The 14,597-nt window shown below is 44.8% G+C and overlaps 1 protein-coding gene across 27 annotated transcripts in view; it reads left to right on the plus strand.

The window, feature by feature from the left end:
- The window catches only part of SYNE1 (spectrin repeat containing nuclear envelope protein 1), a 486,694-nt gene that overhangs the window by 248,187 nt on the left and 223,910 nt on the right, over positions 1-14,597 (plus strand). For 25 of the 27 annotated variants that reach the window (XR_014844515.1, XR_014844516.1, XR_014844517.1 and 22 more), the window contains 5 exons: positions 6,497-6,640; positions 6,931-7,086; positions 8,899-9,063; positions 10,599-10,771; positions 12,913-13,066. Coding sequence is in view for 23 of the 27 variants with exons in the window: in XM_085023506.1 (XP_084879632.1) it covers positions 6,497-6,640; positions 6,931-7,086; positions 8,899-9,063; positions 10,599-10,771; positions 12,913-13,066 (792 nt within the window). In the remaining 4 variants the exon portion in view is untranslated. The remainder of the gene's footprint in view (positions 1-6,496; positions 6,641-6,930; positions 7,087-8,898; positions 9,064-10,598; positions 10,772-12,912; positions 13,067-14,597) is intronic. The other 2 variants (XM_085023590.1, XM_085023600.1) reach the window with 1 other exon arrangement.

Consider the following 14,597-nt stretch of genomic DNA (forward strand, 5'->3'; position numbering starts at 1 on the left):
ATAGATCCTTAATTTGATTGTGATCATAACTTATGCAGGATGGAAAAAATAATAATAAAGAGTTAATATCTGGAAAGAGAAAATGAATGTTTCCTCAATTCTTCCCTAACCAGAGGCTCTTGTAGCTCTCCTTCGTAATGGTGGCTATTCTTTCTTGGCAGGCATCCATCACTTAATAGAGAATGATATCCATTGTGCAGTGCCTAGACATTTACTCTTTATTATTATTATTATTATTATTATTATTATTAAAGTATAATTGATTTACAATGTTTTGTCAAGTTTTGTTGTGCAACAAAGTGACCCAATCACACGCATTTCCCTGTGCTATACAGTAGGACCCCATTGCCCATCCATCCCAAATATAACAGTTTGTATCCAAAAAACCCCCCAAAATGCCCATCCATCCCACCCCTTTCCCCCCTGGGAACTCCAAGTCTTCTCTTCTTGGCTGGGATCTGTTTCTGTTTTGTTCGTTTGTTATTTTTAGATAGGATCATCCATTCCGTATTTTAGATTCCACAAATAAGTGATATCATATGGTATTGGTCTTTTTCTTCCTGGCTTACTTCACTTAGTATGAGTCTCTAGACCCATCCATGTTGCTGCAAATGGCATTATTTTGTACTTTTTTATGGCTAATATTCCATTGTATATATGTACCACATCTTCTTAATCTGTTCACCTGTTGTTGGACATTTAGGTTGTTTTCATGTCTTGACTATTGTGAATAGTGCTGCTGTGAACATAGGAGTGCATGTATGTTTTTCAGTGAAAGTTTTGTCTGAGTATATGCCCAGCAGTGGAATTGCTAGATCATATGGTAGCTCTATATTAAGTTTCCTGAGGTACCTACATACCGTTTTCCATAGTGGTTGTACCAATTTATGTTCCCACAACAGTGGAGAAGGGTACCTTTTTCTCCACACCCTTTCTAGCCTTTGTTATTTGTTGACTTGTCAATGGTGGCCATTCTGACTAGTGTGAGGTGCTACCTTATTGTAGTTTTGATTTGCCTTTCTCTAATAATTAGAGATACTGAGAATTTTTTCATTTGCCTGTTGGCCATCCGTATGTCTTCTTTGGAGATGTATCTATTTAGGTCTTCTACCCATTTTTCAATTGGGTTTGGGGTTTTTTTGTTGTTGAGTCACATGAGTTGTTTGTATATTTTGAAGATTAGGCCCTTGTCTACGGCATCATTAGCAAAGATTTTCTCCCATTCTCTGGGTTCTCTTTTTGTTTTTTGTTTTTTTTTAATGATTTCTTTTGCTGTGAAGAAGATTTTGAGTTTGATTAGGTCCCATTGGTTTATTTGTGTCTTTATTGTCATTATTCTAGGAAGTGGATCAAGCAAGATGTTGCTGTGATCCTATGCTGTGTTGCCTATGTTTTCCTCTAGGAATTTTACAGTGTCTGGCCTTTTATTTAGGTCCTTAATCCATTTTGAGTTTATTTTTGTATATGGCCTTATAGTGTTCTACTTTCATCCTTTTACATGTTTGCTTTCCAGTTTTCCCAGCACCATTTATTGAAGAGGCTATCTTTCTTTCATTGTATGTTCTGTCCTCCTTTGCCATAGATTAGTTGACCATAGATATTTGGGTTTATATCTGGGCTTTCTATCCTGTTTCATTGGCCTATATTTCTGTTTTTGTGCCAGTACTATATTGTTTTGATGACTATAGCTTTGTAGTATTGTCTAAAGTCAGGAAGCTTGATTCCTCCATTTTTATTTTTCTATTTTAATATTGCTTTGGCTATTCAGAGTCTCATGTTTCCATACAAATTTTAAAATATTATCTTCTAATTCTGTGAAGAATGTCTTTGGTAATTTGATATGGATTGCATTGAGGCTGTAGATTGCCTTGGGTAGATTCTTCCAATCCAAGAGCATTTTGACAATATTGATTCTTCCAATCCAAGAGCATGATATATCTTTCCATCTGCTTATGTTGTCTTTGATGTCTTTCATCAACGTTTTATAGTTTTCAGAGTATAGACATTTACCCTTAACTCTTCAGGGATCATTAGTGCAGTGTGGCCTGAGCTGTGAAGCATCTGCTGTTGAGGATAGTATATCTATCATAGATAGTGAGATTACCTAGTTCAAGAGATGTCCAGGTCAGGAATTGCCTACCTTCCTACTTTTCTTATTTTCCTTCCTTCTTTCCTTCCCTCCCTCCCTCCTTCCTTCATTTCTGTTAGGAATACACACATAGAAGTTCCTGCTTTGGTGCAATGGGTTAAGAATCTGACTGCAGCTGCTCAGGCTGCTACAGAGATGCAGGTTCAATCTACAGCCTGGTACAATGGGTTGAAGGATCTGGTGTTGCCGCACCTGAGGCATAGGTTGAAGCTGTGGCTCAGAATCAGTCCCTGGGCCAGGAACCTCCATATGCTGCAGAGGAAGGAAGGAAGGAGGGAAGGAAGGAAGGAAGGAAGGAAGGAAGGAAGGAAGGAAGGAAGGAAAGAAAGAAAGAAAGAAAGAAAGAAAGAAAGAAAGAAAGAAAGAAGGAAGAAAGAGGGAGGAAGGAAGAAAGAGGGAGGAAGGAAGAAAGAGGGAGGGAGGGAGAGAGGAAGGAAGGAAAGGAGGAAAGAGGGAGAATATACATGTAATAACCCCTATTATGTGCCAGGCACTACATTAGAAATACAGAAGGGTTAGGCTTTTCTTCTCCTCAGGGAATTCATTTTCTAGAGAGGGAGTTAGTATGTAAATAGAGGATGGTAATATAATATGGGTATGTTTGGGATATGGTAATCCCTCAAGGAAGGATGCAGCTATCTCTATTTAGAGAAATCAAGAAAAGTGCCCAGAAAGGCGACATTCTAACTGAACCTTAAAGGCTACACATTCTTTGAATTTTCTGAGGCTGACATGCAATTCAGGTGGAAGGAGTTGAATGTGCAGGGCCAGGGTGTCATGAGCATCATCTGTAAATGTGGAACTGAGAAGTTTGACATCCACATGAGGTTTTGTGGGAAGAGCAGCAAAGATAAGACCAAAGATGAAGGTGAAGGCCAGATAGTGTAATGTCTTGTGTTTTAAGCAATATGACCTTGACTCGGTCAGGAGTCCTTACCTGAAGCCCAGAACAGCATCTGTTTCCTCAGTTTTCCCAAAGATGGAACATAATTCGTATCACTCTAGATGCATAAAAAACAGATTAATTCATTACAAACAATGGATGCTTTACGACTCTAGGGGTTAATTCTAGGGTTGAAAAAGCTGACTGAGGAACCTGCTGATCTTTAATCCAGAGATAAACATATCAATTCTGTGGGAGCTCCCATTGTAGCTCAGTGGATAATGATCTGGCTTGTCTCTGTGGCAATGCGGGTTCAATCCCTGGCCCGGCTGAGTGGAATAAAGGATCAGGCATAACCAATGGCTGTGGCTGGGATTTGATCCCTGGCCTGGGAACGCCCATACGCCATTGGTGTGGCCCCCCAAAAAAGAAACATGTCCGTTCTGTGGCCACAGTGTAGACCAGAGTGGTGAATAGTGAAAGACTAGGAAAAGCTTTTCATCATGGTTCAGACGAGAGAGACAAGGACCTGAATTAAAGAAATGATTGTGGGAGTTCCCATCGCGGCTCAGTGGTTAACGAATCCGACTAAGAACCATGAGGTTGCCAGTTCGATCCCTGGCCTTGCTCAGTGCATTAAGGATCCAGCGTTGAGCTGTGGTGTAGGTCGCAGACACGGCTCGGATCCCGTGTTGCTGTGGCTCTGGCGTAGACCAGCGGCTATGGCTCCCATTTGACCCCTAGCCTGGGAACCTCCATATGCAAGAAAAGGCAAAAAGACAAAAAAAAAAAAAAAAAAAAAAGATTGTGGATGGAGGATTTATCTCTAAGAGAAAATATAATACATTTGGTGACTAACCCAATGAGGGGCCCAAGGAAGGAGAAGTTACTTAAGGCTCTTCAGTTTCTAGCTTGGAGAATGGCCTGAATGGTGATGCCATTAGCGGAGACATGAATAAGATGCAGAAAGTAGTTTGGGAGGAGATAGAACAATTAATTCGAATTAACATGTTAAATCTGATGGGCCTGCATCAGCAGGTAATGGCCAGAGGAGTAGCAGCGAACATGACTACAAAGTGCAAGAGAGAGGATAGAGCTGAGCAGATGGTGTTAGTGGGCATTTACCAGTGCCAGGCACTGTTGTAGGCACCTAACATATGAATATTAATGCTTTTAATACGGGTAACTGTTCTCTGGGGTAGAAACTCTCTTATTTCTATCTTATTGATGAGGAAATTAAGGCAAAAAGTGCTTAAATAATCTACCCAGTTATAGCTGGTAAGCAGGGAAGACACAGTTCAAACCCAGGCATCTGACTTGAAGTGTTATATAAATACAGTTCTATCAGTGGAGGGCTTTAAGAGACTGTAGGTGGTCCCTGAAGCTATGGGAGAAATAACAGGAAAAGCAGGTGGAATGAACATTTGATGGGAGGCCTCTACACCCCCTGAGAACAGGAGGTATATGAGGAATGTCAGGGATTGTTTGACTTAGAATCGAGCTATCTTGATTTTTGTACCTCAGGCCCTCTGACTTCACTCCTTGGATGAGGAACCCCAACTTCTCACGTTAAATCTCTCACTGAGCCTCCGCCACTTACTTTGCTCCTCAGTCCCACTTCCTTGTGGGTCTCTATCCTGACTGGGGTCCCGGTTTGCCCTGTAGGGGTCCCATGAGACGCCCCGGGCAGGAAGATGGAAACACCTTGAGTTTATGAGTTTATTTAATTATTCAGCAACTACTTGTTGAGTATTTTGCATCTGCCAGGGACCGTCCTAAACTCTGGAGGACATACAGCAAAGAAGAAAACAGAACGAAGCCCTTGCCCTCACGAAGCTTAAACTTTAGGAGAATACGCCAGGCATTATCTTGGGACTTACGTGTGTGAAGCATTTTGAATTTTCCGAAGCATTTCCAGCCTCTCCTCTCCCCGTGAGGTGGCTATGGCAAGTGCCACGGTCCCCACATTGTGGACACCCAAATCCAATCCAGAGAGAAGCTTGAGCCATCTTCGCACATGCTTCTGAAGTTCTTGCCTCATAGATTTTTTCCGCTAACCTTCATGGATTTGCTCTTTGACAATAATTCCCAAAGCTCTGATTTAAATTTAACTTGAAGAGCCTTTAGTGGGTTCATATGGTAACCGAAATTTTAAGTTCACTCCAGGCCAGCACTTTTATAATTTGCAGTGGATGTAGACCCCTTTGGTAAGATAAAATGGCACCATATAAAACTTGATCAAATACCATTTCAGCTATTAGGACCTGCAGAGTATCTGTGAAAGAAGTAACAACAGTCTTATCTCATAAAGAAAGAATACTATTTAGTATTTCTTATGTCTTTATAAATCAGAATAAACAGATTGTTAAGGAAAAGCATAATAAGCCTCTTGACCATATGCTGTTTCTCGTCTCGCCGTTCATCAAAATAGACAAAGTGCAGAGTTCTCGTCCTACAGCGGAAGCAAATCCAACTAGTATCCATGAGGATGCGGGTTTGATCCCTGGCCTTGCTCAGTGGGTCAGGGATCCGGCATTGCCATGAGCTGTGGTGTAGCTCACAGATGTGGCTCAGATCCTGCATTGCTTTGGCTGTGGTGTAGGCCGGTAGCTATAGCTCCAATTCAATCCCTAGCCTGGGAACTTTTATATGCTGCAGGTGTGGCCCTAAAAAAATAAAATAAAATAAAAATTAGACAAAGCTTGTGTAAGGGCTTATTTATATTCTTACAAGGCACCAGGATGTGTCCGTCGCAGCCCTCCCCTCCCGGAGCTTGTAATCCACCTGAGGGCAGGTTTGCCTTCCAAAGACAAACTCGCTGATCCAACCCAGTCTGGGATAAGGTCTCAGTGCCACAGAGGTTCCGAAGGGGGCCTGTGTGAACTCTGCAGTGGGCTGGGTCATGAGGGAAACATTCAGTAGAACTTCAAAAGCTCTAAAAGGATGGTCAAAAATGATACAGGGGCCAAGGTTAAGATTCAAATGTTCCAGACATGTCTGCAGGGTCAGGTTTCCATGTCATTGGAAGAAATCAGCTTTTTTTTTTTTTTTTTTTTTTTTGTCTTTTTGCCTTTTCTAGGGCAGCTCCCATGGCATATGGAGGTTCCCAGGCTAGGGGTCTAATCAGAGCCATTGCCACCAGCCTACGCCAGAGCCACAGCAATGCCAGATCCCAGCCACTTCTGCGACCTACACCACAGCTCACAGCAACGCCAGGTCCCTAACCCACAGAGCAAGGCCAGGGATCAAACCTGGAACCTCATGGTTCCTAGTCGGATTCGTTAACCACTGCGCCACGACGGGAACTCTGGAATTGGCATTTTAGGGACCAATCTTCAGATCCAGAGAAGGGGAGAAGGGGGAGGGGACCTGATTGGGGTGAGCTTTGAATGCCAAGCAAAAGACTCTGGACCTGCTATTAACCTTTTTTTTTTTTTTTTTTTTTGGTTCCTAAAACTTCATAGAATCTAAAGATCCAAATGAAGGACTTTGAAGTCAGTGCTGAGCCTGTGCAGGAGTGGCTGAGTAAAACCGAGAAGATGGTGCGTGAAAGCAGCGATCGCCTGTATGATCTGCCAGCGAAGAGGCGAGAACAGCAGAGGCTGCAGGTGATGAGGCTCTGGGCGGCTCTGGCCACCCCCTGGCTGCCGGGCATCCAGATTCAGAGGCCTGCCAGCACCCTGGAGTTAGCTTATGCTGGCCCGAGTTAGAGCGCACCCTTTCTCAATGTCCGATTTCCCGTTTTCTGGCTTTCCTTTGAGGCCTGGTTCCTTGGGTCCTGTGTGTAGCTTGGAAATAATAACTCGCCAGCCTTCGTGTCCGTGTTCTCGGGGCCCAGGCTTTGTCTGCCATGTGCTCTTCCCCAGCCTCTTAATAGTAACTTGCTTGTGCTTTTCAGTCTGTCCTTGAGGAAATAAACTGCTACGAGCCTCAGCTCCACAGGCTGAAAGAGAAAGCTCAGCAGCTGTGGGAGGGCCAAGCTGCCAGCAGGAGCTTTCTGCACAGAGTGTCCCAGCTGTCTTCTCAGTATCTAGCGCTAAGCAATTTCACCAAGGTAACGCCTGCTGTGCGCCTGCGTGAGTGTGGGGCCCGGGAGCCTGGGGCAGGGGTAAGGCCTGAAGTGCCCTCCCCGCCTTGCAGTTTGTGCTGTGTCAGCTCAATGTGCTTGTCTGAAAAAAGCAAGGGAGGGTTCAACCATCTAAGCGCTGAAGAGACTTCCAGCTCTGTGATCACACAAAATATTCCCTTTAATCCTGAAATGATATGTTCCCCAGAGCTTTTATTTTGGAGACTCAAAGCATAAACATAAGGCAGAATTCAGAGGATTGGGTCTAAAGGTGCTCAGATTAAATTACTTTAGAAAAGCAGGAATTCAGGAGTTCCTGTTGTGGCTCAGTGCATTAAGATCTGACACAGTGCCCATGAGGATGGGGGTTCCATCCCTGGCCTTGTTCCATGGGTTAAGGATCCGACATTGCCCTGACTGTGGTGCGGGCCTGCAGCTGCAGCTCCAATTCTACCCTCAGCCCTGGAAACTGCCATATGCCACACATGTGGCTGTAAAAAAGAAAAAAAGAAAAAAAAAAAAACCATGAATTCAGGGCCGTTTTAAAAAACAATTTTTGACCATACCCATAGCATGCAGAATTTACCAGGCCAGGGATCGAACCCTTGCTACAGCAGTGATAATGCTGGACCCTTAACCTGCTGAGCCACCAGGGAACTCCAAAAGAAGTTTAAATTTTAGTGGGACTAAATGTAATGAGTTAAGGATACTTTTTTAAATTTGTCTAAATTCTTTAGATTTAATACAGAGTAGTCAAAGGTGTGTTGAGTGAGAGTTTCAGTTCAGATTCTAGAACAGAAAATTGGCAACGATTCCCATAACCTATTCAAGGTCTTTTCTACCAGCTTAGGAAAAAATAAATGGGATCCCACTGTGACCTCATTTAGAGCATGCAACAGACCCATCTTGAACTTTGTCTCCGGCCTACCTTGAGCCTGATGGCCTTTATATTCCCTTTTTGCTATTGAGATCTTAGGATGTAAGACATTTGCTGTAACTTGGCTTCCCCTGTTTTGCTGTGAGCTTCCTCTTGGTCTGTTGTTTGCATTCTCAACAAAACATCCCTGAGACAATCACAGTAATACAGGTCTTGGAGCAAAGAGTCTATATTTACACCCATTTTTTTTTTTAACTTTGTTTGCCTTTAGAAAATCTGACACATATCTAAAGTTAGAAAACAATGAAGGATACCTTTCTATTCCTTTGCATTAATGTAGATACCCAAAAAAGTCAACAGATGCTTGAATGCTTTAAGAGCTGAAAACTGTACTCATAGCATCTCCACTGTGTTGAATATAACCTTTAATTAGCAAACAAAACCACATTTGCTGTCCCAGATTTTTAAATTTGGGGATATTATGAAACCTGAGATAATTTTTTTTTTTAGAGCTGGCTGCGATGTAGGTTACATCAGTCTGTGGAATCAGTTGAGCCAAATATGATCCTGTGAGAGCAGAAACTGCTTTCATGTGTTTCCCAGACAAGATGTTGGGAAGAAATTTCACTGATTCCGAAAAGTATCACAACTGTCGTAAAGAAAAATAACAAGTAAATTCAAGGACAGTACATCGTCGTTGTAGTCATTCTGCTTTTTGCCCCAGTTATTCTCAGTCTTCCTGGTCAGGGAGATGGTTCACATCTCATGGATTAATACAGCCTCACACTGTGTCTGTGCAGCGTAGGAACGGAGGGCTGATGGCACTTGCTTGGAGCAAGGGGTTCGTTTTACAGTCTGAGTAGCTTCAGACTGTGAGGTCTCTGCGGAAGGGCCAGCGGGAAAATGATTTCTGTCATTTCCAGGAGAAGGTGTCAAGACTGGATAGAGTTGTGGCAGAGCACAATCAGTTCTCCCTGGCGATGAAAGACCTGCAAGACTGGATGACGGACGCGGTTCACATGCTGGACTCGTATTGCCACCCCACCTCGGACAAGAGCGTGCTGGACAGCAGGATGCTCAAGCTGGAGGTGGGCCTTTTACGGGAAATTTCTCTAATGGAGGAAATTCCTTTTTCTCCAAATGTCGCAAGCTTTATCTGCCTGGTGTGATAGGGTCACGCTTTGTGCACAAGAAAGCGAGGAACGCTCCGTGGAAATGATGCTGTTTGCACAGGGGGGCCTTGCCCAAGTGTCCCTGAATGGTTTGAGCCCAGACATATTCACCCATAAATACGTTACAAAATAACAATAATAATAATAACAACCCAAAGGTGGTTACTTGCTTGATGAAGCCAGTTGAGAGGCTAGTTTCAAATTATACCCTAGACGCATCTATACTGAGAAATTCCCGAAACATTTTATTGGGCAAAACATTTCCCATCTTGTTCAACTCGCTTGTCTGCCTGCACCAGTTAATCAGTTTTCCCATCACAAGATATTAGTTCTACCCTAGTTTACACTTGTGATGAAATAATTATCCCACATCCATTCACCTGGCATTTATACCCTGGGCATCCTCAGGGAGACAGGCACTCTCTCTGGATACTGAGGATTCGAAATGAATGAAATGCGGTCATTGTCCTCAAGGACTTTGTGCTTGAGGCTAGAGGCTGGAGCCCGGAAGACGATCATAACAGATAGGGATGTGCTGGTGGAGCTGTAGACACGCAAAGAGCAGAGCTGGGCTGGAGGGATAGGGTTGAGAGTTGGCGCATGCGTCTCAGAAAGTGTGATGCCTCAATTGAGTTTTGAGAATGGTGCCACATGAACCATTCTCAAAACATGAGAAGACGACCAGTCTCAAAACATGAAGAAAACATGTGAAGTCAGCAGTTCCTCTTGCAGCAGAAGCTGTCAGCGGTGAGGGGTTCAACCTGGAACTGCAGAGGCTGTAAGGGCCAGACGAGAGAGGGAGACAAAATTTTACCTTTTAGGTGATAAAGACCAGTTTTAAATTTGAATTCCAACATTCTTCTTTCCTTTCTTTTTAAAAATAATGCAGTGGTTTTTTTTTTATTATATTTATAGTTGTACCACCATCATCGCAACCTAATTTTAGAGCATTTCCATCCCAAACCTTCAGTCTACCCCTCTCTCCCCTGCACCTGTCCCCTTTGATAACTGTAAACAACATCCTTCTTATCTAGAAAAAGAACAGTACTTGTGAAGAACTTCAAATCTATCCATTAATATGTAATATGAATTAATCCATTTCTTTAGGTTTGTTGTATGAGAGACCTTCACATTTATAGAACTTTGAGAGTTCAGGAACCCTACTATTTTTCTCTTATTAAAAAAACAGTAAAAGTAAACTTCAGTGGAAATGAGGGATTAATCAGAGAATTATAAAGACCTGAAAAGCCAAGGCGACTGGGAGACTGGTGGGTGACTGGTGACTGGCATCACCAGCAAGCGACTCTCTCTTCCTCCACCTGTTGAGCCTGAGAGAGCCAGGGCTCAACGCCACTGCAGATCATTCTGCTAGCCACATGAGCTCTGAAATATTTAAAGCCAGAAATGTTAACCTGGCAACTGACAAAGGGCTCCTGTACGTGCTTTTACAGGCTCTGTTATCGGTGAAACAGGAAAAAGAGATCCAGATGAAAATGATAGTGACCAGAGGGGAGTCTGTCCTACAGAACACCTCTCCCGAAGGCATTCCTGCCATCCAGCAGCAGCTGCAGAGTGTGAAGGATTTGTGGGCGTCCCTTTTGTCTGCAGGGATCCGCTGTAAAAGGTTGGTGAAGCCAAGGACTGCGGCGAGGCCATTGCTAAAAGATCCATGGAATACTCGGCAACAGACTGTTCCCAGGGTTCACTCCCTCCCCCCTTCCCTCCCTCCCTGCGCTCTTTCCTTCTTTCCTTCCTTCCCTCCTTCCTTCCTTCCTTCCTTTTCTTTTTTCTTATTAGAACAGGAGAACCTGGCAGGTGCAATCTTGCCTTTAGGTTGACCTGATCTACTGTGTTTTAATGTAACTCTAACTGTATGTTTCTCTGTTCACCGCTCCAAAAGCCAAAAGGTAAATCAGTGCTTCATCATGTGAAGATATATGAGTGAAAACCTAGTAGTTCACTTGGGAGGTAGCCCCAGGAATCACCAGTAGGTGGTGGGAAAGAGACACAAGGAAGGCAGAGCAGCCAGGAAAGGCTCTGGTGGGGTGGGGGTGGGGGGGCTCGGGGTGGAGCAGGGCCTGGAATTCCCCATGGGGGGCGCCAAATAGCCATAAACAAACTGCCCTGAGTCAGGAGGGCAGCTGAGGGCTGGGCCCAGGGGACAACAATCGCTGGCACTTGTTGCCTACACTGCCCTCAAGCTGAGAGGGTGCCAGAGACCAAAGGATGCCCTCGGCCCAAGAAGGCATAGAGCTGGCCTTGAAGGACAGGTTGGCAGTGTGGTGCAGTGGCCTGGTTGGAGGGTGGAGGGCAGAGTGTCTGCTTCACAAAGGCTCAAGCTTGGTAGTAAAATTAGTCGCAAATGATTAATAGCGTAAAAAAAATTAACATCCCGGAGTTTATGTCATGGCACAGTGGTTAACGAATCCGACTAGGAACCATGAGGTTGCGGGTTCCATCCCTGGCCTTGCTCAGTGGGTTAAGGATCCAGCATTTCCATGAGCTGTGGTGTAGGTCGCAGACGTGGCTCGGATCCCGCGTTGCTGTGGCTCTGGTGTAGGCTGGTGGCTACAGCTCTGATTGGACTTCTAGCCTGGGAACCTCCATATGTCACGGGAGTGGCCCAAGAAATGGCAAAAAGACCAAAATAATAATAATAATAATAATAATAACATCTGTGTTGAGAGAAGGAAGTGCCTAATTTACCTGTAAAATAAATAATCAGGTTTTAATAATTAATTCAGGAAATATTAGCCTGTATCTGTGATTTTCTGAATTTTATTTATATATATACATATATTTTCTTTTTTTTTCCTTTTTCAGCCACGCTCACAGCATATGGACATCCCTGGGCCAGGGATCAAATCTGAGCCGAATCTGCACCAATGCCAGATCCTTAACCCACTGCCCCGGGCCGGGATCCAACTGGCAACACCACGGAAGCAAGCCGGATCATTAACCCACTGAGCCACAGCGGGAACTCCCTGATTTTTAAATCTCATGCATTGCAGTGACTTTACTTGGTTCTTCCTTCTTTTTTTTTTTTTTTTTTTTTTGTCTTTTGTCTTTTTTGTTGTTGCTATTTCTTGGGCCGCTCCCACGGCATATGGAGGTTCCCAGGCTAGGGGTCGAATCGGAGCTGTAGCCACCGGCCTACGCCAGAGCCATAGCAACGCGGGATCCGAGCCACGTCTGCGACCTACACCACAGCTCACGGCAACGCCGGATCGTTAACCCACTGAGCAAGGGCAGGGACCGAACCCGCAACCTCATGGTTCCCAGTCGGATTCGTTAACCACTGCGCCAGGACGGGAACTCCGGTTCTTCCTTCTTTTAAAATCCCTTCCCTGTCCCCTTTTTTCGGGATGTCCTACGCAACTTGATGGAGTTAAATATCGGTTCTCTCCTTGCCTGAGCCTTAGCCCCAGGAAGATGCTTAGGGCATCTCTCCTGGTTTTGCTTTCAAGCCTCTCCCCATGTCTCAGGTGACCTGGTTCCAGACCCCTGGTTTTATATTCAGTCCCACTTCTCCACCTGTCAGCCTAGACTCCACTGTCCCTGGCTTCCTGAGACTGTATGGCCAGGGACCCAGACTCGGAGTTGATAAGCCACAACCATCCCCCATCCGCCCCCCCAAAGCCTGCTGTGTCCCCATCTGCGGGTTTCCTGCTGGGAGGGGACAGAGCGGACACAGCACCAGAGATCCGCCAGATCGGATTGGCCCAACTTCTCACACAGATTACTGTTCTCTCAATGACCTTTCAGCCAACTGGAGGGCGCTCTTTCCAAGTGGACCAGTTATCAGGATGACGTTCGGCAGTTTTCCAGTTGGATGGACGGCGTGGAGGCCCAGCTGAATGACCCCGAAAGGCAGTTCGCAGAACTGCGGGCGAAAACCGCGGCGCTCGGGAAAGCCAAGGTGAGGACTGGATGGCAGATTCCACTGCTTCTCTGACAGGTGCTTCGAATGCCGTGGTTACAGAAACGCGCTTAGCTGTGTGCAAGGGCCGTCCGCGTAGGTAAACCATGTTTGGGGGTTTTACTCTAATTTCTGCTGGGTTCGTAACCCAAACTTTTGTTTATGGCTATTTTATACGTGAATGAGATATTCTCTTCCAGGAAAACCTCGTAGCCCCATGTTTTATGATGATAATATTGAAAACGTGACCACTTGTAATATCTTTTAATATCTTCAGCCTGCTCATCACTAGGAAGTAAAAATACTTTCTTTTATAGCACATGCTGTTATATTTCTACTTTTGAATGTTATTCACACTACTTATATTTGTACAGTACCACATGTAAAAAATGCTCACTAGGTAGATATTGGAGGTATGTTCTTAAACTTCTCTTTTTAATGATAGCATTATTTATTCAAATATTCAAAATTCAGAAAATTTCGAAGACCTTTGGTTTATTCATTCAGGGCATATCCATCAGATGGCCTCTTCGACCTCAAGCAGTGTCGTAAGCAGCACTTGCTATCTTCTGTTCCCCCGAATCCTTCACTCTTACGCTCTCTCTCTTTTTTATTTTTTGTTTTTTTAGGGCCACACCTGCGGCATATGGAAGTTCCCAGGCTAGGGGTCGAATCAGAGCTATAGCTACGGGCCTACGCCAGAGCCACAGCAACGCGGGATCTGAGCCGTGTCTGCAACTTACACCACAGCTCCCAGCAACGCCAGATCCTTAACCCACTGAGCGAGGCCAGGGATCGAACCCACGTCCTCATGGATCCTAGTCGGGTTCAGGTTACTGCTGAGCCCGACGGGAACTCTCACTCTTACGTTCTCAATCTCAGTTCCTTTATGTCATCCCGGGCTAGCCTCAGTTTGAACCCTTATTTACCTAGTCCCTTCTCCCTCCCTCCCACTTTGGATGAGGCAGCAGGTCCAGTTGACTGTATCTCAGAAATCCCCCTGGCTCTCACCATCCTTCTTCTCCTTTTCCCTCTCGCATCGTCTTCATGTGAAGGTGAAGCTCCCTCCTGCCTGAGAGCCCCGCTGGCTTCCCATTGTTTACAGGGTCATACTGATCTCCCTCCTCTAGTGTGTAAGAATTTTAATAATCTCCTTTGCCAGCCTCATTTCCTTCACCCTTCCAGCCTCCTTCCACGCCTGGGCCCGCCTTCCTGAATTTTGCAGTGTTTCCTGAGTGCACATGTTAAGGGGAATTCAGCGATTCCACGCTCTGGCAGACGCTCTTCCCTTTTCAGGGCATGCCTTGGCTCTGCCCCTGCACCTGGCAACCTTCTCCTTCCCTTCCTGAATCAGTTCAGAAGCCCTCTTTGCTCTGATACCTCCAACACCCGAGGCTTAATTAATTCTTCTGTTTTCTGTCCTTCCTATCTCTGGATAAATTTTATAAGATACATACCTCTCTCCCTCGGCGGATAAAGAGCTTTGTTTTCTTCATATCCTATGCACTTGGCTCTCTCTCTGACCCAGCAA

Source organism: Sus scrofa, chromosome 1, assembly GCF_054392235.1.
Source record: "Sus scrofa isolate SSC_HxYL_T2T_F1_AM1 chromosome 1, Sscrofa_HxYL_maternal_Yorkshire_Landrace_v2.0, whole genome shotgun sequence".
NCBI classification, from domain to species: Eukaryota; Metazoa; Chordata; class Mammalia; order Artiodactyla; family Suidae; genus Sus; species Sus scrofa.